Source organism: Mastomys coucha, chromosome X (genome assembly GCF_008632895.1).
Source record: "Mastomys coucha isolate ucsf_1 chromosome X, UCSF_Mcou_1, whole genome shotgun sequence".
In the NCBI taxonomy this organism is placed as follows: Eukaryota; Metazoa; Chordata; class Mammalia; order Rodentia; family Muridae; genus Mastomys; species Mastomys coucha.
In genome coordinates this window covers 130,128,789-130,152,086 of record NC_045030.1, presented here as the reverse complement: position 1 = coordinate 130,152,086, position 23,298 = coordinate 130,128,789, and the positions used below count along the sequence as shown (strand labels likewise).

General features: G+C 40.0%; 1 protein-coding gene and 1 long non-coding RNA gene across 2 annotated transcripts in view; one reads left to right on the top strand and one right to left on the bottom strand.

Moving 5' to 3' along the window:
- LOC116088772 overlaps nucleotides 1-169 on the bottom strand; it is a 42,499-nt gene extending 42,330 nt beyond the window's left edge. Inside the window, exon 1 of the long non-coding RNA XR_004118009.1 lies at nucleotides 23-169. This is a non-coding gene — a long non-coding RNA (uncharacterized LOC116088772). The remainder of the gene's footprint in view (nucleotides 1-22) is intronic.
- LOC116088767 (glycine receptor subunit alpha-4) overlaps nucleotides 1-17,943 on the top strand; it is a 21,899-nt gene extending 3,956 nt beyond the window's left edge. The window contains exons 2-9 of the mRNA XM_031368428.1: nucleotides 678-808; nucleotides 1,096-1,163; nucleotides 1,882-2,105; nucleotides 2,247-2,329; nucleotides 3,924-4,064; nucleotides 7,963-8,177; nucleotides 12,506-12,655; nucleotides 17,632-17,943. Coding sequence (XP_031224288.1) covers nucleotides 678-808; nucleotides 1,096-1,163; nucleotides 1,882-2,105; nucleotides 2,247-2,329; nucleotides 3,924-4,064; nucleotides 7,963-8,177; nucleotides 12,506-12,655; nucleotides 17,632-17,922 — 1,303 coding nt within the window. The 3' untranslated portion in view covers nucleotides 17,923-17,943. The remainder of the gene's footprint in view (nucleotides 1-677; nucleotides 809-1,095; nucleotides 1,164-1,881; nucleotides 2,106-2,246; nucleotides 2,330-3,923; nucleotides 4,065-7,962; nucleotides 8,178-12,505; nucleotides 12,656-17,631) is intronic.
- Nucleotides 17,944-23,298: the final 5,355 nt, after the last annotated feature.

Sequence of the window (23,298 nt, the reverse complement as noted above, 5' to 3'; positions counted from 1 at the left end):
GGCAGGCAGAAAGCAAACCTACTCTCAAAGAAGCTGGGTCCTAAGACCTGGAAATCTTACAGGAAGCCCAAGCAACTGATATCAGGTCTCAGAGAAGCTGCTTATCCTAAAGCTCCTCCTAGCCTTGGTGAGGCCATATTAACAACACACTGGGTGAGAAGTCATTCTTCTTTGAATGCTTTCAAAGTGCCTTCAGGAATAGAACACTATTAGTCCAGTGATTGATTCCTGACTGTATCACTCAGAAATTCTGAGACTTTAGGCAAGTAACTACCTTAAAAAAAATTAATCTGTAAACTAACTTACTTTACATCCTGACCACAGTTTACCCTCCTTCCATTCTTCCCTGGCCTTCCCACATCCCCTCTCTCTATCCACTCCTCCTGTTTCTATACCTCTTAAGCCTGTTTTCTTGTCTGGAAAATGGAGACAACAACCTTAATATCATGTACTGAGAATGAAAAGTAAAAAGATTTAGCCTATGTGAAAGCCATTTCCCAGAACTATTGTTGGGCAGCCATGTTAGCTCATAACTCCCTTGTTCTTCTCACTTAATACATCAGAGAATTATTCTCTCTTATCTCCCTATCTGCTGGGGAAATCCATGAAAGGGGGACGAAGGCAGGAAAGCGCAAGCTGTGCAACTATTCTCAAACTTCTTTTCTTCTCCCATCCAGTGTGGCTTTGGCAAAAGAGGATATCAAATCTGGGCCCAAAGGATCTCAGCCCATGTCCCCCTCTGATTTCTTGGACAAGCTTATGGGACGAACATCTGGATATGATGCTAGAATTAGGCCCAATTTCAAAGGTAAGAGAGGTCCGTGTACTTAGTCCCTTCCATGCTTACTATTTTGGGTGGCATATTCCTTAGCCTGTACTTGTTCACTACCCTTAAGGAAAGAGGCTGGAAGTCTAAGGCTAGATCTTACAGCTCAAAAAGAGCCTCTATTCCCCATTGCTACTCCCAATTGGGTCTGTGTAGCTATCAGTCTTTGCCAAGCAGTGGCCTGATTTGAAGCTCAGAGAGGGACTTGAGGAATCTACACTGAGCTTTCTAGAATGCCCTGCCAATGGGCTATGCTTTACTACCCTTAGGTCCACCTGTGAATGTGACCTGCAACATCTTCATCAACAGTTTTGGCTCCGTCACTGAGACCACCATGGTAAGGGGGTCTTCCTATTCCCCACTCCCATTCCAGCATACCACCACATTGCAAGAATTTCCTTTCTGCTGCCCTCTTCTTGCTTTGTGATCAAAGCTTTAGCCATGGGATATTTGAATTGATGACTGAGAGGCTATTCTTAGTCCAGAGTTTCCATAGCTAAATGCAAACTAGCCTAAGAACAGTTCATCAAATATGTGAAGAAACCTGATGCAGAGCACAGGCTTTTGAATTAGAAAAGACCTGAGTTCAAATTGCAACTCTACCACCTAATATCTATATTAAGCAGGTGGACATCAGCCTTCCCAGGGCTTTGTTATTCGTACGTAAAGGGTAGAACATGAAACCATTCTCCATACAAAATTGATGCAAGGTTTAAGTAAAATGATGTGTATGAGGAAAACACTCAGAGCTGAGGATGTGGCTCAGCGATACAGTATTTGCCTAGCATGCTCAAGAACCTGGGTTCAACCTCCAGTCCTACCAAAAATAAGCTCTTAGCAGTGAGTCTGGCACATAGTAGGTAAGATAGAAATATCTGATCCCATCCCATCTTTGCCATATTTGTGCAAAGTGGGCTTTCTCCACTGGAAATGCTTACTGGCCCTCAAGATGCGTCTCCCGCATCTCCTGCTCATGGCCTTTTTGCTCATGTTGGCTTTATTGGGCCCCTGGTAAAAGCACTGAATCTGACAGGCCCTCCTCTCCACCCTTCCAGGACTACCGGGTCAATGTCTTCTTGCGGCAGCAGTGGAATGACCCACGTCTGGCCTACCGAGAATATCCAGATGACTCTCTGGACCTAGACCCATCCATGCTCGACTCTATCTGGAAGCCAGACCTCTTCTTTGCCAATGAGAAAGGGGCCAACTTCCATGAGGTGACCACAGACAACAAGTTACTGCGCATCTTCAAGAATGGGAATGTTCTCTACAGCATCAGGTACACCTAGTGTATAGCAGAGAGATTCTGTATCAAGAGGAAGAACCCAGATGGAGGTAGAAATGTGGGGAAGATGGTCCATGATGTACAGTGCTGGAACTCAGCAAACTGATGTCATTACTTTTTTACTGTTCCCACCAGATTGACCCTCATTTTGTCCTGCCCAATGGACCTCAAGAACTTCCCAATGGACATCCAAACCTGCACAATGCAACTGGAAAGCTGTAAGTGTTTCTAATTTGAACTCTAATTCACTAATCACAACTGGAAAGCTGTAAGTGTTTCTAATTTGAACTCTAATTCACTAATTACAACTGGAAAGCTGTAAGTGTTTCTAATTCTAATTCTAATTCACTAATCACAAGGCAAGGCCTGGAGTAACAGCTAGTTAGTAATATTTTAGACATTTTCCCAAGTACACACAATCAATTCTTGATGTGGATTAGACTAGAAGCCAAGGCTCCTTGACACCCAGCCCAGTATGGTTTTTGTGTTCCCACATTACTTGCTGGGCTGACTGTTCCATAGGGCTGGGGAACAAAGTAACTCCCAGCCATATATACAAATGTGCTTCTGGCCATGGAAAACTATCTGAAGGGTGCCTCCTGTGCCCAAATTTCTTCCTGAAATCCCTATAGTAGCTTCACCTTTACTTTCTCAGAATTAAGACATTGAAGATGCCCATATATATGCCATCTTTGGGCAAGCTAGAAGTACTCATAGAACTGATTCTCTATGAATACAGATAAAGATAGCAGAGAATAAGAGGACAGCTTCAGGTACAGGAAAATGCCTAGAGAGAGGTGAACTCAGCCAGTTTCCTTTATAGGAAAGGTGTCAACCTGTATGGGCTACCAAATGTGCAGAGACACCAAAGAATAGCAAGGATGGGTCACCATTTACTCTTCACCTATCACCTGGCTCATGAGGTAAAACTGTAAGATCAGGAGACATTCCTCAGAGAAGAAAACTTGTTACATCGTTTCTACCACATAGGAACAGAGGTGCAAAGAAAGTTCTTTTTGGTCTGCCCTCTAGAATTCATACACCATATACACAAGCAGGTTCCCATTATCCCTCAGAAGGACTTGACAAACTTAGTTGGGACAGCCTTTACTAGCCTCATTTTACAGAAGAGTAGATGACTCACCTGAAGTCACACAGCTACAGTAAGATTTATACTACATTCTGTAAACATCAGTCTCCTCTTACACATGAGAATATGGTCATGTCTGGGACATGAGCCTTCATGAACTGCAAGCAATCTGTGAGCAACTTGGCATGTTCAGCTATCAACTCTCAATTCTTTCCAATTCAAGTCCCTGGCTAGGATTCTATGGTATGCACATTCTCCCATGCATGACTGGAAGGACAGAAATAGTTCTCTCTTCCCTGAGGAAAAGTGGCAGAAGCCCTGGCTCTGAGGCTCAACTCAGGACATGTGGTTGGTACACATGCTTACTCCTCTGGGCTTAAGATGTGGCAGGAGGTTCCCAGCTGGGGTCCTTGACATCTTTCCAACCTTCTTGGCCTACATCCTAAGTCTGCCAGAGTAATTTCTCTCTAAGCATTTCCCAAGCTTGAGACCCACGTTAGTAGAGGAGTCTGGAATCTTTCTGACTTGCTCATTTAGCACAGGCCCATGAGACAATTGAGGAAATTCCCTCTTCAGAATCATTACCTTATCCAAGATGAGCATGTCATTTCTAAACCCCAAGTCTTGTCCTTCAACTCTATACCCTTGCTAACCTTAACGCCACCTCTATGCTCACCCCAAACATACACTCTGAAACTCTTTGATGTCTCTGTCACTTGCAGTTGGCTACACCATGAATGACCTCATGTTTGAGTGGCTAGAAGATGCTCCTGCTGTCCAAGTGGCTGAGGGGCTGACTCTACCCCAATTCATCTTGCGGGATGAGAAGGATCTAGGTTATTGTACCAAGCACTACAACACAGGTAAGAATCAGACAAGTCTTTATTTTCTGTGAGGTACTAGAGGTTCTCAAGATGAGAGACAAGGGGTCAAGGCAACCAGGTTCTACTAGAGTCTCAACAGCTGAGATATGATGTTTCCTATACCTTATTTAATCATGGAAAACACTATCAACACCATTTTCAGAGGAAGAACACAGAAAGCCTATAGGGATGGCTCAGTAGGTAAAATTGACAACCTGTGTTTAATCCCCAGAACACACTTGATGAAAGGAGAAAACTGACTCCTACAAACTGTCCCCTGACTTCCCCACATGCACTGTGACATGCTCATACTCGCACAAACACACACACACACAAAATCACATAACTGTAAAATAAATCTTAAAAAGAAAGTTGACAGAGAGAAGGGAAGAGTTTGAATTAGTTATCACACAACTAATAGCTGTCAAATTCAGAATTACAATCCAGATCTAACCCCAAAGCCCATGATTTTATCTTTCTAATATATTTCAGATTAAAGGGTCCTGTGACCATGAACAGCAAAAATGTCTTATTTTTCCTAGGGTCAATTTTGTGTGAAAGTCGGGAAATCTACATTTAGGAGTTATCAATAGCTATATAGCATAGCTAAATAGAAGAGTCAGGCCTGAGGAATTAGGCAGCTGACCATTCATACTTTCCATAGTCACCTCCACTGTTTAGCTTTGCTGAACATCAGGAGACATTCTTTTTCTGCATGTAGAGCAAGGGAAGTGGAGAGGAACTGTTTTTCCAAACTGGACAGCTCACTACTTTAGCTTTCCCAAGAGTTGCTGGGTCTTCATTTCCTTTAGCAACTTAGTTGTGTGGGAGTGTGGCAGGGAACAGTTCCTTGAATTTAGAAACTGCAGCTGGGAGTAGAAATTGGTAGAGACTTGGGAGGGGGTATGGCAACTTGAATGTAGATGAATTGCTTCCAAGCTTTTTGTACTCAATATATTCATTCCCCTAGGGAGTCTTTTAAAATTATTGATTCCTAGGCTGTAACTCTCTGAGACTCCAATTACATATACTAGAGGAAATGCCTAGAAATTTGCATGGTTAACAAGTATCATGAGACTTATGGTGTGTGTAGGTAGTTCAGGAAACACTGTATTTGGAAAAACACTAGTTTAGAAGCTATTTTTTTTCTGCTTATTTATACAGGACTTCCACTCTTTAGAATAGACTCTAAGAAAATATTACAAAATATTCATTGGCTTTAGTAACATTTCTCCTATTATTGCAAGCAAAACTTGGAATTGTTCAAAAAAACTCACCCACATGGTAGAAGTAAATTAAGACAGTGTATCTACTTGGTAAAATAATATACAGTCATGAACATGATATGATACTTATAGCTTCATGGGAAAGTACAAATAGAAAAAAAAGGATAAGATTCAGTGTTATGTACAGAGTATGACTATATTATGATAAGAACAAAGCAAAGATATATATTTAAAATCCCCTAAAGGAAATAATATTACTAAATATTTAGATTTATATATTTAGATAAATTATAATATATCTAAAGTAGTGTGATATAATGAATAAAACAAGACCTTTGCAGTAAGATAAGCCTGAGTTTAGATTCTAGCTTCTTTATATACTGGTTGGTTACCCTTAAGAAATACAGTTTAATTTATGCTTCAGTAGCCTTATCTGTAATATAAGAGAAAATCATTTTACTCACTTAAAAAAGTGCTACAGGTCTTAGTTAAAGTATAAAAAGTCCAGGCAGTTAGTACTGATTTGATAAATATGAGCTTAAGAATGTTATTCCTTCTCTCTTATTTGTCTATATTAAATACCTGTTAATCTGATAACTAAAACCCAAGCTATTATTATAGAAAAAAAGGAAGGAAAGCATGGAAAGGGAATATGGGGACATAGTAAAAGGCATTTCACATGAGGAAGCCTGTGGTGTTGAGTAGGGGTAGACTCAAGGACAAGTAGAAGGTCATGGAGTCACATTACATGCCAAAGCCCCAAGCAGTAAAGTTCAAATCACTGGTCTTGAGTAATCAGTTAAGAGTTGTATTCCTATTTTAATAATAAAAAGCCCTAAAGAATAAGAGATACTTTGTGATACAGATGAGGAAAGGAAAATATTGAAGGATAAATGTTTTCTAAAAGTTGAATAGAGATGTGTTTGAAGTTATGAACTGCTGCTCTTCCATAGACAATATATAGAATGACTTACTATAATGCTCTCATTTATACAGGCTTTCATTTTCATGAATTTTCTGTGGTTTTCTGAGATCTTAGCAGCAAATAAAAGATTTGCCAACATCAAAAAAAAAAAAAAGAGGCCTTCATCGGAATAACATCAAGACACATAGTTGGCTCTCCATGTTAACATGTTCCATACATAAAGGTCTATCCAACCTCAGAACAAAAGCATTAATCATAAATTACATCTGTGATGAACATGCACAGACTTTTACATATGAGACCCACATTGTGGAAGTCAAGAACTACTGAAAGTTGTCCTCTAACTTAAACACACACACACACACACACACACACACACACACACTAAACAAACAATTTAAATGAATGATATAGACCTAATTTAAAGTATATGGAAGGGTATGCATATTTTAAATATAAATATGATGCCACTTTGTATAAGGGATTTGAGCATCCACAGATTTTGGTATTTGTGAGGGGAATCCTGAAAGCCATCTCCCAGTGGATACTTAGAGATAGCTGTACAAATTGTCTCCTTTTCCTCTTGGGTTATCAAAAGAGATTTTAAAAGAAGCTGTGAACTACTGTTTTCTTAGCTTCTGAGCCATATGGATCAGGATAAAGTAATTTTGGGCTGGTATGGGAAAAAGAAGAGCACTGAGATGTGTGCCTTGAACCGATGCATTGTTTTATGGCAGAACAGAATAGTGACTCCTGATACTCTGTGACAGCGGCTCTCAGCCTTCCTACTGCTGTGACCCTAAAAATACAGTTCCTTACATTGTAGTGACCCCCAACTAAAACATTTTTTTCACTGCTACTTCATATTTGTAATTTTGCTACTGCTATGAATTGTAATCTAATTCTTCACTTGCAAAAGAGTCATTAGACCTCCACAGTGGTCTCGACCCATAAGTTGAGAACCACTGGTCTATGGGAACCTGCTTTCCAGGATCCAGAGCTTATCTCTGTTGTGAATCCTTTCCAGTTGTATGCTAGATGGTTATTCCCACTTGCTTAAGACACAGAGTTTATTCCAAGTGGGATTCTGGGATATGAGCAAGTGCAAGGAAGGATGGTATGATATCAATGAAGCCCAAACTAATTCCCTCTTAACAATGCTTTAACAATTGAAACAGTTACTGTGCTCAGCACCTGAACTACAGCATTTCATTTAACTTTTCTAACAGCCCATTGATGGAGTTGGTATTGTTAATTAGTCTGCTTCTAAGCTAGAAAACTAGAGCAAAAAACTTGAGTGGAACTTGGTATGGTGGCTCAGAAAAAAATTCCAAATTTGATGTCACCCTGGACCACATAAAAAGACCTTGTCTCAAAAGCAAAAGGCATAACAAACAAAGAAAAGCTCTGGGTGACTTAGTTAAGATTACATAGCTATTAAGTGAAAACCTGAGATTCAACCTCAGAGAGTTTGATTCTGAAGCCTTCTTACTCTTTGTCCTCTTTTTGTAACTGTTACATGAAAAATCTTATTCTGGAAGTAAAAATTCTGGCAATCAGGCAATCTTTAGGGCTGAGTTGAGAGCTTTCACAGTTCATGTACCTGGCACATCTGTGGCCAGCTGAACAACCCAGAGGTTGGTTCAGCAGGGCTGCCCTATTCCTGACAGTCACCTCAAAGTCTCCTTCAGGCTAAGCTGCAGTATGGGGACTCAGAGCCAAATACTTTATTTCCTTTTTTTTACAGGAAAATTCACTTGCATTGAGGTAAAATTTCACCTGGAGCGGCAGATGGGCTACTATCTGATTCAAATGTACATCCCCAGCCTACTCATTGTCATCCTGTCCTGGGTCTCCTTCTGGATCAACATGGATGCAGCCCCTGCTCGTGTAGGCCTTGGCATCACCACTGTCCTCACCATGACGACTCAGAGCTCTGGATCCAGGGCCTCTTTGCCTAAGGTGAAGAGATATGCAAAAAGAACCTGCTTGACATCAAGACCCCTATTTCCCACTCATCGCATGCTCTTTGCTATGCTCCTCTCTACCTTGCATTTGGGGTACAATTGTAATAGCTGCCACTCAACATTTCCTCTTCTCCATAACAACATAACATCGTGAATGCTCCTGGCTAGGGAATGACTAGAAAGCCTGCCTTCCTCAGTTTTCTTTGGGAAACATGAGCATGGAAAAGAGCATTATCACATAGAAAGTCCTATTCTTTCATAGTACAGATAAAAATGCAGATCATAGGTTAAGTGACCTTCTCAAGGTGAATGATGACCAGAAAGAACCAAAGAAACAGTAGAGTTTTGAACTAAATTCTGTCCTCTTTCTATAACAAATAAGGTACTATTAAAAAGTACGCTAAATATAGTATTTATTTAGGGGGAAGACAAATATTTTGAGGTTGCAAATATAATAGCAATTAAAGACAGTAGACTCTAATCATCTGGGGCCCGTTTATATTTTGACTATGCAGAAAAATTTGTGCTGATGGGACTAAGAACAGTTCTCCCTGCATCGTGTATTCATGTAGGGAATTTAAAGGTCACCTCAAAGTCCTTATGGTCAGCAAGGCTCTGAGTAAATCGGGGAGTAAGGCCATTTTTTTTTTCATTCAACAAATATTTATTAAGCATATACTATGTACTGTACTTGGTCATGAAAGAATAATGAATCTTGCCTCTTAAAGTCCCTCTTATTCTGATTTGTTGGGAACCTGGCCCTGAGATATGCTACCTCTCATTGCTTGTTCCATATAAGACTTCTTTCACTGGAGACTTAAGCAGAATGTAATGTGGATACTGATGGTTTATGAAATTGCTATAGGGGAGGTTAAGTACAGGAGAATAGATCAGGCAGACTTAGGTTTAAATCCCACCCTCATTATTTCCTAATAGTATGACCTTGGGTAAATTGTCTCTCAGTTGCTTTGCCTGTAATATGAGACTAAGAATGCTACCCACTCCATCCAGTTACTGTGAAAAATAAATTAATGCACTGACATGCAAGGACAGTGTTTGGCACATAATTATTTAACAAATATTAATTATTTGTAAAATTATCAGGTGTCAGAGTTATAAAAGAATGAGTATTAGACCTAGCAGTATAGTAGATGATATTTCCCCTGCTAATTTTTCATTTGCTAGGAAACCTGTAAGTTACTCCAAACCCCCCTATAGAGATAAACAGTGGTCAAGTTCAGATTAGCATCAAGTACCTGAGAAGAAGTAGTCAGGGATCCCTTCCTATATGTGTTTTCTAAAAGTACTGGGGTATTAATGAGGCTCTTAGAGGCAGACTGCCCCCAGAGGGGAGCCATAGGGCCAGCCTAGGCTATGATACTTGCATTACTATAATAGCTTTATATGGGGATCACTGCATTAAGAGCCCTGCCCCGAGTTTTTGTCTCTGTCACATAAGATTCTTCATAACCCAAGAAGATAATGCCATTTATGCCTCTTGTCAAGAGATTTCTTTTCTGGCCCCCTCCTGTGAGTGAGCCCAATCCATCTGCTTCAAGAAATCTGACAGTTTCCTCATTTGGAAAAACAGACTTTGTCAAAAGCTTGTTTGTAACATTTAGGATCTTCTTGTTATATTTCTGTGACTTTTTAATAGCCTCATTGGCCAGTAAGCAAAATAGCCAGGAATGTACCCTGAAATGAACAGTCTTGTTAGGGAAAGCTGTGGAGCAAAGGAACCAGCAAGCCAAGGAGCTTTTGCTCACCCTTTAGTTTGGGCAACAACATTATGTTTGATGAGGCCAGGCCAGAGGCATCTGATAGCAACACTTACTTTCATCCAAAACACAACTCTACTGTCTAGGAAGGGATTTCTTTGTAAGGGAACTCAGTTGGGGTAGTCTACAGGAAGCATTCCTTCATTACCTTGTGTGGCACCCTAAAGGCATGGATTTGCCAGGCTCTTGATCTCCATAGCTGCAAGAGGCTCCGCAGACAGGAAAAACCAAATGGATGACAAGATATAAAGCTGCACCAGGGAGGAAGGCTCCAATTCTCTATATCTTGCCCTTAGCTCATGAGGCAAAGAAAGGAAAGAAGGGCAGAGACAGCAAGCAGGAGCCAGCAGAGACAAACACACTGCTAAACCTTCTATGTGCTCATTCAAAAAACAAAACAAAACACTTATTGTGTGCCAACCACTCAGGTACTGGGGATAGAACAACATAAAAATAGTTCTTGGCATGGAAAAACTCAGTCTAGTGGAGGAACTGGCCAGGTGTGTGATGGATGCTAAAGAGTTATGGGTAAGCCAGTTACATATAGAAGTAAAACACACTAGGATGATCAGGAAAGGCGACTGAAAAATATGATATCTAAGATGGAAGCTAAACAGCAAGTTAGCCAAATCACAAAGAGAAGAGGAAAAGAGACAAGTTTCTTTAAAAACGCTGAAATATTTCACTATAGCAAGATCATAGATGACAAGGGACACACACTGAGGCTGAAGAGGCAGTCAGAGGTCAAAGACCATGGTAAGTGTAACACATCTAGATCACAAGATTAATAGAGAACCTCTAAAGAGCTGTAGGGGGAGGGATTGTGATACGACCACAGTGATCCTTTTAAAACTTATGAGTGACACATTTATCATTAACAAGCCACAAATACATAAGGTGCCCTTTTCATTAATAGCCAAAAGCCCTTCATGACTATCCCTTATCATTGCCGCATTACTGATCTTCACAGCAGGTATTTGAAGTCCTCGAGAGCCCAGTAGGTCTGGGTGATGGACAGTTAAATGGGATACCTTCTTCACAAGTATTGAGTTGGAGACAGCACCAAGGAATTCTTAATCTTAGTATCCTATTACTACTCTTTCAGTGGAATTGCCCAGAAGTAAAGCAGGGTTTACCAACTTTCAAATGTCAGTTAGAGAAAATAATTCTGGAGTGTGTGTTTTGGAAGGGGGAATGGTATGTGCTTTATAATGCTTTATAGTACCTTGTCTTCTACCCATTAGATGCCTGTAGCTATGACCACTCTAAAACTGTGCTGCCAAAATTTCCTATAATCACTGCTATATGCTCTTATGGGTGGAATAGTTTCTTTTCAGTTAAGAACCAGTAAGATAGGAGGTTGGGGTATAGCTTATTGGTAAAGCACTATGCCTGTAACACATGAAGTCATGGATTCAATCTCCACTCTCAATCTCTACTCTCACAGAGAAAACCAGTAAGTAGAGAATTTATCTAATGAAACCTTTTCTCTAGCTGGAGTCTGTAGCACTCTTGGTGCTCTATAATACAGAAACTGATAAAAAGGAGTCACTTTTCACGAATCCTACTCTTGATATGAAGCTCTATCATATGGAGTGAGCTCAAAACTACATAGGTATTCTCTCTGGTTATGGAAGGGAAAGGCTCTCAATAAACTGAAGCTCTGTCCCTTCTTTTAGATCCATCCAGCTATGCCCTGTTCCTGAAGAGGTTTGTGTTCAACCTTTACCAGGGAAGTGGGAGAAAAGCTATTCAAAGCTATCAAAGGCAGGCAATAAGAGGAACACAGCAGGAAACAGATGGGTGGGTGCCAAGAGTGCCTTGCCATTACTGAAGCGTCATGACAAGGGCTAGGTAGCACTCCCTCAGGATCCTGCCCTGTTCTCCCCAAGATGAGAGATGGAGCTTTAGCTTACCATTGTACCCCATGCCTCAGTAGTGACTCTTGTAAAAGCAGCAGAAAACTCCACAGGGTCAGCAGCCAAACAGGAATGGAGGAGCTCCAAGTCTGCCAGTGAGGCTGTAACCAAAGTTAATGTCAAGGCCACTGATTTAAAAGCTCAGAATTTTCCAGTCCTAATATCACCTTTTAACTAAGTGACCGCTGCAGAAACCCCTTCTCTCTGAGTAGTAAATGACACTCCACAAATCTCACATGGCTATGAGAAACCCAGGGCATAACAGAGGACAAGCAAATGTGATCTGATCATTTTTATTTACTGAAAGAGAAGAATCAGGAAAAATAAGAGGAAAAGAGAGAAGGCAAAACAGGCATGCAAGAATAACAAAGAAGAGAAATAAAGAGTAAGGGGATAGGCTCACGAAAGTGGAAGGTGAAGACTGCAGAAAGATGAAGGATGCTGGGTAGCCCAATCTCTTTGACACAGCCCTTCAGATAAAGATACATAACAGAATTTTTTAAAACCACATTAAGTTTCATGGTAAAATTGAACAATAACAGGCAATTGATATGGATTAGAAATCCACTGGACAGTCCATGGAAGGACTCCAGAAAGGATAACTTCTGTGTTCATCGATGTTGCAGGTGTCCTATGTGAAGGCAATTGACATCTGGATGGCTGTATGCCTGCTCTTTGTATTTGCTGCTTTGCTTGAGTATGCTGCAGTCAATTTTGTCTCTCGTCAGCATAAGGAATTTATGAGACTTCGTAGAAGGCAGAGACGTCAGCGCATGGTAAGTATCAAAGGGGGCGGGCTCACTTTCCTTCTCCTTTGGAGTCCTTCCTTCCTATTAGTCCTCCCACAAACCCAACCCAGGACTCTAGGACTAGGCAATTAGGAATCCTAGATTCTAGTTTCAGGCTGGTGACAGTTAAATTAAATACTTAGTTTTTCTGGTACTGTTTCCTTTATCTATCCAATGAGACATTAATCCTTATAAAGCAGTAGAGAAATTAAGAGTATGTCACACAATAAACACTTAAAATATATTATCACAGGCTAGGCATGGTGGCACATGCCCATAATCTCAGCACTTGGGAGGCAGAGACAGGAGGCTTTGTAAGTTCAAGGCCAGCCTGGTCTACATATCAAGTTACAGGATAGCCAGGACTACATAGAGACCCTATCTCAAAACAAGCAAACAAAAATATATTTGCCACTATTAAAACCGTATTGGCTTAGCACTGATGTTATTGCTTTAAGAATTAATAATAGTTGTTTTTGGTTTTCCTCGCATCCAGAAGGAAGGTATTTTAAGTCGTCCTTTATTAAGAACTAAGAGTCAGACACCAGTGCCTTTCAAGTAGAGCACTGTAAGATGGTTCCCATATTTGAACTGGAATTGAAAGATCACTACTTGCCTCTTCTGATTGGTGGAATTTGTCTTGAACATCAGACAATTCAGAATTGAGGTGGTGTTCTTCCTCACTCTTGTTTGTTAGCCCCATTTCTTCCAGAACAGAGTGATCACCAAGGGGAGATAGAAGAGGAAGTTGTTGTCATGACAACAGAAGCAGTTTTCCCTCAATTGTCCAGACAATAGGCACTAGGTAAGTTGTCATGACAACAGAGATGCCTAGGCTACCCTGAGAAAAGCAAGCTCTAATTATGAGCAAAGCTGAAAGCCTTGGTACTGACTGCTTAATGTTCAGAGACACAGTGTCTCAAGCTTTGACTCCATGTTTCTTTGTCTAATCCAGAGGCTTCAAAACCAAAAAGCAAAGCACATAATTATTTTTGGAGGACAGAAAATAAATTACCTGAACGTACTGTTAAAATCTTGACTCTAGGGCCAGCAGTTATAGCTCAGTGGCAGAGTGCTTGCCAAGCATATATATAAATCTTGGGTTTGCTCTACAGTAACACACACACACATACACACACACACACACACACACACACATTCTGACACTTAGCCTATATGAGACACACTAATACAAGGATTCTATTCCTTCTAACTCTCAACTCCCACCTCAGTTGTTCCTGGCACACCTATTATGACTTCCAATGATCACATCACCTATATGATTTCACATTTCTTGATATGGTTCCTTTCTGGGGAAGACAGGGTTCCTATGTCATACAGATTTTTCTGAATTCCTAGTTTTCCTCTCTTTAGTTCTTTCACCGGTCCCAAGGAGTGAGCCCTCTAGTGGACTGATCTACAACTACGTATCTTTGAATAAGACTCATTTTTCCAGAGACCTGCCTGTAAGATTTTCCTACCTCATAGTAGGGGTATGAAACCTTTCTCCAGGTACCAAACTCTTCGATTCATAGTTTGTTTGTTTTTTTTTTTTTAATGTTTTTTTAACATTGAAGTCCTAGGAAAGAACAGATTTTCAAATACTCCAGAATCCCTTTCCTACCTAAAACACTTATGTTGATGTCCCAGTAACAAAGATTACTACAGTTACTACAATGTTACTCGTCTTGGTCCTAGTACCACCTCCTATACTACCTGTCTCCCCTGCATGGTGCTCTTCTCCTGTGGCACTACAGGAAATGATGATGTTTTTTTACATGCCCTTTGCCTTCCCAGATGGTCTAAGTGATTTAGAGGAAAGGGTGAAACTCTTATTCTCATCATCCCTGCAGGGTTAGCCCCTGGCTCTGAGCACACCAGCCAAAGGCAAAGGCTGTCAAACTGGATAGACAAGAATCCTTGCTATTACTAATACAGTAACTTGAGAACTAGAAAACTTACAAAATATCAGCAAATCCTCTCAGGGGCTTACTTTCAGAAGGGGCTTACCTCTGGTTCTTTATCTGTAAAATGGGCCCAGCAACTCTCCCCTGTTCACCTCTCCATCTTCCACTGAGCGTTCTGCCCCATCTCCAATTTCTTTTCTCCCTGACTGTCTCGCTTCCATATATATTACTCTATCCTGTCTTCATAGCTCGTCTTCTACACTGGGCATTATTTCCCAGCTTCCGTCTCTAGCCTTCCAGCACTTGGCTCCTAGTTAAGTAGAAACAAATTCAACTCTATTTCAATAGCCATGGAAATAACAAAGTGATATTTAATGGCATGTTGTCCCTCCCCAACACATAGATGCTCACTCACCATTCAGAATTTGTCTTAAATATCTAATATCCAAACCCAGGCCTATTTGATCCTTGTATTTTAGGGTACTAATCTTTGCTGGACAAGCCAAAAAGATACATATTAAAATTAAAAAGAACCAAGAACAGCCTACTTTATTAGATACATTTTCTTTTCTGTATAAAATTACTTTCTTCTAGCCTGAGAAATATTTCCACATAATTTCCTTAGATTTCTTGGATAAAAGGGGAAATAATGGGATTTATAAAAATAGAAATTACAGTTGGATCTAAGTTTCTCCCTCAGAACTTTTTCTCAATGCCTAGATTCTGTAGTTCTATCTTCTAGTTGGGAGGCTAGGTGAACACTGGGGTACAGGATCCTACACTGGAATGCTAGGAAGAATTTTATTTTTTACTTTACTTACCCCTATCATTTTTTAATTACTTGTGAGATATTTTGCTTACCTCTGGATCTTTATCTGTAAAATGGGCCCAGCAAATCTCCCCTGTAGGAAGAGTGTGAATATTAATTATAGAATACATGTGAGATTAATAAAGACTTCTGACTAAAAAAAGGCCAAAATGATAAATGTGCAGAGTCTTCAGGCTGCCAAACTGTAACTGTTCAAGACTGACGAGCCAGGATAGTGAACTGCCTCTGACATATACACATATAATTCTCAATGAAGAAGACCCTGAGACTTCAAGAACAGGACAGCAAAGCTTTCTGGTGGTCAGATGTTAATTCTTTCCTGTGTTCAAAGTGTTCCTCGCAGGCTGCAGAGATGGCTTAGGGAATAAGCACTGGCTGCCTCTTCTTCCAGAGGACCTGGGATCAATCCCCAGCATGCACATGGCTGCTAACAACAATCTGTAACTTCAGTTTTAAGGGATATGATGCCTTCTTCTGGGCCCCACCAGCACATACACATGATGCACATACATATATGCAGGCCAAATGCCCATACACCTCAAATAAAAATAATGAATATCAAAAAAAAAAAAGTGTTCCTCCCTTTGTAGAAGCAAAAGGTTATTGAACCATTGTATAGTGGGGCAAATAATAATTGTTTTTCCTGCCAAGTATTTCATAACTGAGCAAGATTCTTTTCTGAGTAGACTCTTTAGTTTGGGACAATGACACGATTTTGACATCCAAGAACAAAAAGACACTCAATTCCTCATATCCTGAAGCATGTGCCTCATTAGCCCAGTTGTCCACTCAACAGACATCTATCTACTGAGTATCAATTAGGTTCCGAGCATGGTTCCTGTCACTGGGAATACAGAAATGAACCTTTCTATATATGAACTAACAGACAGCAGAGAAAGGGTTTGTGAATTTCTGGCCTGAATTTGGCTGCCACTGATGCCCAGGCTTGCCCTCATAACAGGTTAGTTTTGGGTGATATAATAATTCAGGAGTTACTATTACCAACCATACCAGTATCTCATCTACACAACTAACTACTTTTCAATTGATTTCTGTAGCTGCAGAGGCCTTGTTATAAACATCCTACAGTATCCCTTCAATTGTACAAAATGTTTAACACCTTTGTGCTCATTTTGCATAGACATATGTATGACATACCCACCCAATATACATGTTTCCTGTTCTTATAACTTAAAGAACTACGTCAGGTAGCTAGGGTGGCTTACTCTTCCTGTTTTATCTTGGACTTCTCCAGTACTAGGGATGAGAGACTCTAGTCTCTGGAACTTCCTCAGTTCTGGGCACACTTGAGTTGGCAGGTAAAATCAGACAAAAAGGATATTTCATTTCAGGCAATCTCTTAGCTGAAGCTTTTACTGCAGAGCATTCAACAATTTTAATATACATAATCATCTTCTATTTTGAGGACATATTTCTCAAATCTGCTCTAAAATGAGAAAAGAGAGTAAATGAGTGCAGGGGTAGCGGGGCTGAGGGCTTCTCACATAAGTAAAGCTCTTGTGGATGTTTCTTCCCTCTTCCTCCTCCTCCCCACTTCAATTTCTTTTATTTCCATCTTTCTGTCCCTGCTTCCTGCTTCTCAGGTGTGTCATGTCTACTCAGGTGTCAGCCAACTATTGTAGTAATGTTTTTTCTGCAGTATACTGCTTACTGCTTATTTAAAATGTACCTCCTCCATGCTACTGAGGCTATCAAAAGGCACACAAATTGTACAGCAATATAATGTGCATTGGGTAATAAATGTTAATATAAACTTGCATACTCCCATGTCCAATCAGCTAATTTGCAAAGAAATAAACAGATCTTCAGAAGAGTGGTCAACTGTAATATACTTTGCTTAGCTCACTTGGTCATTTAAAACTTTTGGAATTCTTAGCTTTAAGTCAAAATTGCTTTAAAACATACTATCTACAAAACAAACTAATTCTAAAGCCTTTTAGATTAATTAAAATCAATTTACCAAGTCAAAATATCTCAGCCTCACTGTCTGGTGGTTTTGTTGTTCTGTTTATCTGTCACAGAATTTGACATTGAGATGTTGGCACTTCAGTAGGTTTTAGATGACTCCAAATGTTGTTGTACATTTTAAAAAGGGAACTCAATGCATAGGTGTAAATGAAACCATAGCATATAGCTTCCTTATATAAACATTATCTATAAAGACATACATATACATATGCACTACCTTTTATCTCATGTAATTATAGGAAGAAGACATCATAAGAGAGAGCCGCTTCTATTTTCGTGGCTATGGCCTAGGACACTGCCTACAAGCAAGGGATGGAGGTCCAATGGAAGGTTCCAACATTTACAGTCCCCAACCTCCAACCCCTCTTCTAAAGGAGGGAGAAACCATGAGGAAACTCTATGTGGACCGAGCCAAGAGAATTGACACCATCTCCAGGGCTGTCTTCCCTTTTACTTTTCTCGTCTTCAATATCTTCTATTGGGTTGTCTATAAAGTGCTAAGGTCAGAGGATATCCACCAGGCGCTATGAACAGGGTAGAGGCTAGAGTGTGCAGCTGCTGGCTTCCTGCTTTCACCCAGGTGTGCTTTTCCCTTCCATCAGACTCTGTCAGGAGCTTGAACAGTTCCTTCTGACCTCACACTCATAACTTCAATCACCAGTTCCCAAGCTATGTGGGGACTGCCTAGTGCCAACAGTAGCTGTACTTATAAACATGGCTTATATACCCTCATCCAGATTGACTCCTTACTCTGCCAATTCCCTTTGTCCATGTGCCTAATGCCAAAATGACTTTCTGTCATTGATGGGGCTCCTCTGTGAAGAATATCTAGACTGTGGGATTCATGGTTTTGTTATCTGCATCTCTTTTCCACTTGTATTCAGAGCCTGGCTTTTACTCAGCACTATCCCTTCAGTCCACGAATACTGCCCAGAATGACCTAGTCAGATACCCTTGCCAATAGGAAGACAAAGGCACAGGTATTGAACCTCTTAACAATGTGGTAGTCATAGGCTGCACTGGGCTAGGACAATGTTATATGGGCCAACAGAAGTTATGTTCACTTCTCCTAGAAAAGATAACATTTTCAGAACTGGGGCAAAAACCCAGGACTCTCAGAGAGTTTACCTTTCCAGATCTATGTAAGCTTCCTTGTCCCAGACATATTTGTTATAGTCCCTAATCAAATAGCATGCCATAAGTTTTGTTATGCTACTTGGTTAAAAAAAAAAAAAAAAAAAAAGGTAGAGGGAGGCTTATTCTTTAAGAATTTTATTTAATGATCTAGGAAAGGTGATATGAAAGGTACTAAAATCTAAGAACTGGAGTACAGAAACTATTTAGACAGCCTGCTGCTCTAGTTTCTTCTTTTTCTCCAAAGTCTCTTTATTTTGCAGGACCTTCTAACTTTCTCCTTTACTCCCTATTGGCAAGAAAATAACCACACAATCTTGTTCTGAATAGAGTAGGCTTTGGAATTACTAAGCAGGAACTAGGCATGGATAGGGTTCCTATTTAGGCTTCTAGGGAAACAAACATTGGTTCTACCTATTTCGGGTAGTATTTGTAGAAGGCAGAGAGCCATAATTTGGGTTGTTTTTCTATGCTTTTGTGCTTCCCTTTCTTCTTCCACAGGATTATTCAGTGAAGCTACAGGAAAGGTCAGAATAGAGTGGGTTGCTGTGTCACTGTAAGTCATAGGGACACAAGGGTCTGGTACATTGAGTTCTTTGACGTGATCTGACCATGTAAAGCACAAAAATAAGATGAGAAAGATTAAAGTGTGTGGACTGAAATTGGAATACACAAGCAAATGGTATCTTAAAATAACTAAAGTCCTTTTCTCTGGACCCAGGAAAATAATTAACTATGTAATGGGAGCTCTTCTCTGCCCATTCCAACTATCCTCCTTCTCTTTTCCCATCGCCATCTTTATTTCATCTCTTCCTCACAACTTCATCATTTCACATAGAACTCTAAATTCAAAGTCAACAAGTCCGATGCCATAGTACAAGACCAGCCTTATTTATCTATTTACATATTAATTTGTCTGACCTTTCTTATTCATTCACGTATCTTTTTGTCTCCCTTGGTTTAGAAAGTACTCTGGAATGATCAAGGTAGCTGGCCTAGATTTTTTTTTTTCTTTGAGACAAGGTCTTGCTGTATATCCAAAGCTAGCCTGTAACTTACTTGCAGCCCAGGCTAGCCTTGGACTTATAATCCTCCTGTCTAACCCTACCTAGTATTAGGATAACAGTGTGCACTACCATATTCAGATCTACAAAATACGTTTATTGACCATCTGAGCACTCTCATATAAAGAATCAAACATTAAAAACTGGTTTATAGTAGGAGATTACATTGAAAAGGGAAGAGAGCTCCTGTTCCTATTTCTGCGCAGGTAGTGCCAATCAATGAGAAGCCACAAGCAATACCCCTTTGAAAGGAGCAGAGAGTATCTCTTTGATACTGTCCCTGACGGGGCTGGGGTGTCAGGCTGCTGCAGCCCGGAGGCGGGGATGGTGGGGGTGGACTATGGAGATGAGCTTATTGCACAGAGCTTTACTTGTTACAGATCTTGTCCAGATGGGCCAACTGCACAAATCTGCCCTGTTGGAAGTCTCAAGAACAATGCCCTGGAGACAGCTACAGTACTGAGCAATAAAGGCTATCCAACTGGGCCTCAGATCAGGGCATCAGCTGGTGCTGGGTGCCAAAGAAGCCAAAGTACCAACCAACATAATAGACCAAAGGAATTCACAAAGCCACTCAGAGCTAATGCCAGGTGGAAAGTCCTATCCTCACTGGAGCCCTTAAGCAGAGGAAGGACTTGTATAATGCCAACCTTCCATCCAGAGCAAATGGCTTTCATTTTCTTCATTCTTCCCACATATGTACAGGGACTAGTAAAGTGCTAGGTCTCTCTGAAGGGGTTTGACATTTAGCAGCCTGTTGAACCACAAAATTGTTAAACTTGGGTCCTTCTTACCAATGAATTGAGAAAAGGTAATATAAGAGTCTCATTTGGAGTACTTACTCCCCCAGAGACCTATACTGTTTTCTGCCTGAATCAATCTGATATGATTCTGAGATTTAAACATTTTAAGGGGTGTGTGTGTGGGGGGGGGGGCTTATGAAGATAAAGTGTTTTAGGTATTTTCATTAATTCTTTGTTAATATTTAATGCTACATAAATATTTCATAAATGTGTTTTTCAAGAGAAAAGGCTTTATTTACTCCATTGTTAAGGCTACCGATGTGTCTATCTTCCTAACGGTTTGCTCTGCCTAGTGGACTGCCAGGGGTTTTGCCTCCTTTTTCTCTTTAATCTACAACAGGTCCTTTTGCTCTCTGCAAATTCACAGGCCAAGCAAAAGTATCTCTCTAAGTAGAAGAAATGTACTGAATAAAATGAATTCCTTCAGCTGGGCAGTGGTGGTGCACACCTTTAATCCCAGCACTTGGGAGGCAGAGGCAGGTGGATTTCTGAGTTCGAGGCCAGCCTGGTTTACAGAGTGAGTTCCAGGACAGCCAGGGCTATACAGAGAAACCCTGTCTTGAAAAAAAAAAAAGAAAGAAAGAAAAAAGAAAAAAGAAAATGAATTCCTTCAACATTTCCAAAAGCATTTTCTCAGCTATCATAAAAGAACAGGCACTCTTCTGTTTAAACAGTTAGGCTGATTGGAACTTAGGTTCTTTTTGTTGACCAATATAAAGGCCTCAATTGGACCCAGAATATGTGACTTCTTTTGGATTCTTTAATGTGTTTTCCCACCACTCTTGAGTGTCTGTATTAGGGTTGGCATTATTAGTCTTATCTCATCATTTCTGTCTACTAAAATCTCAAAAATTGTACTTCACTCTGCTGGGATTAATCTTGTTAGGCTGCACTGGGTAAGGAACACTAAAAATTGAGATCAGGAATCAACAAGGGATCAGCAAGCAAGGTTCCACTCACTGGTTCAGTGGAAGAAATGAAGAATACGTTTTTTGAAGGCAAGAGGTGCATTTTATACAACTCATAAGCCTGCACAGCTCCTGGTACCTAATAATACACAATATGTGTAATTAGAATAAAAGCCTATCTTCTCACTTACTGTATCATATGTTTTGTTCATTCTCTTTCTATTAATTTACTGAACATAGGGGGGCTGGTGAGATGGCTCAGCAGGGAGGAACACTGACTGCTCTTCGGAAGGTCATGAGTTCAAATCCCAGCAACCACATGGTGGCTCACAACCACCCGTAATGAGATCTGACAACCTCTTCTGGTGCATCTGAAGACAGCTACAGTGTACTTACATATAATAAACAAATAATATCTTTAAAAAAATTTACTAAACATAGAAAAAGAGATCCAGAAATCATAGAAAATGAGAATTCATACAGATATGTATACACAATGTGGTCAACAGAAACAAAATTAAAACAATCTTGTAGGTTGCATCACTAAAAAAAGAATTGTAATGTTCTTATTAAACAGTAGTAACATAGTATATTAAGACTGGGATTAGGTTGTAATTACAATTCCGACAACTTAGATAAACACTTGTCAGTGAAAAGTGAGTACAGTAGTGGGAATTTCAGCAGCACAGCCATCTGTTTCCCCCCTATTCTACATGTTGGTTCTGTTGAGGAGACAGAAGGGAAGTAATTAGTATGTTCTTCCCAGCCTCACATTCTGCTCTATCACAGTCTCCAGCTAGAATAATATTTATAGGCTACAAATATGGCCTGAAGGCTTATTAGTCAGAACAGCTTGTTAGCAGGTCTTAAGCCAAGGGGAAGAATGGCCTCTAAGCCAATTCACCAAAACCAAAGAATTTTCCATATGGAAAGATGAAGTCCACTAACATGAAGCCACCCAAAGAAGTCACATGAGTAGCTCTGTTTTGCACCCTTCCTTTTCACTTGCAAAGCTTTATAAAAATGCCCTACTGTGTTATACTGTGTGGTGTGTTATTTAAAAACAGACCTCACTATTAATTTCCTGGAATAAGTGGAAAATCTTGTCATCACCTAAACCTAGGGGCCATTTTCTCTTACAGAATGGATCTAGAAAATATGTAAGCTTCTTCTCTATTTTACTACCTCCATTCATGACAGTTGGGTTTTAAAACAGTGTAGTGCTTTAGTACCAGCAGAGCCTAGGTTTGAATGACAAGTCTCTCAGCCTCAGTTTCTTCCTCTAAAGTTCATTCAAAGTCTTGGAGAAATCCAAGACACAGTAACTACATGACTTTGGCCAAATTATTGAACTATTCTGTACTTCAGTTGTCACAACTAACTGTTAACTGAAAATAAAAGTAACTACCTCATAGTGTTATGGGAATTCCAGGAAAAGAAAGGATAAGAGGCTCAAAAACTTTAAGTAGTTTACTCTAGTCTCACAACAGAGGCAAAACTCAAGTTTACTATTTTTCAGTACATTGCCTTACCAACTATGCAAGAGATTTTCAAATCATTTATAGCTCCCAAGGTCTTGTGGAAAGAAAATACAGGCACACTCCCATATCTGCACATACACACACTGATACACATTCAATCGGGGAGACTCTACTTTTTAATTATACAAATTGCTTTATACAGGATTTTGCTTGGTGGAGATAAGGACAGAGTTTATTGATTTTACTGTTGCTTTAAAGCTATGAAAATCAAAACTGTATTGTCTATGGTATTTAGATATTAGCCATTTAATGTCAAGAGGTGCTTCAAGTATTTTTTTGAGGATATATTAGTTAGGTATTTTCATACCATAACCAAAATCTCTGCCACAGACAACTTAAGAGAGAAAAGATTTATTTGGGCTCATAATTTCAGTGGGTTCAGTACACAGTCTCAATGTCCCATGTGTGCTAAGTAAGATAACTGTGAGAGCACTTTCCATCATGGCTGACAAACAT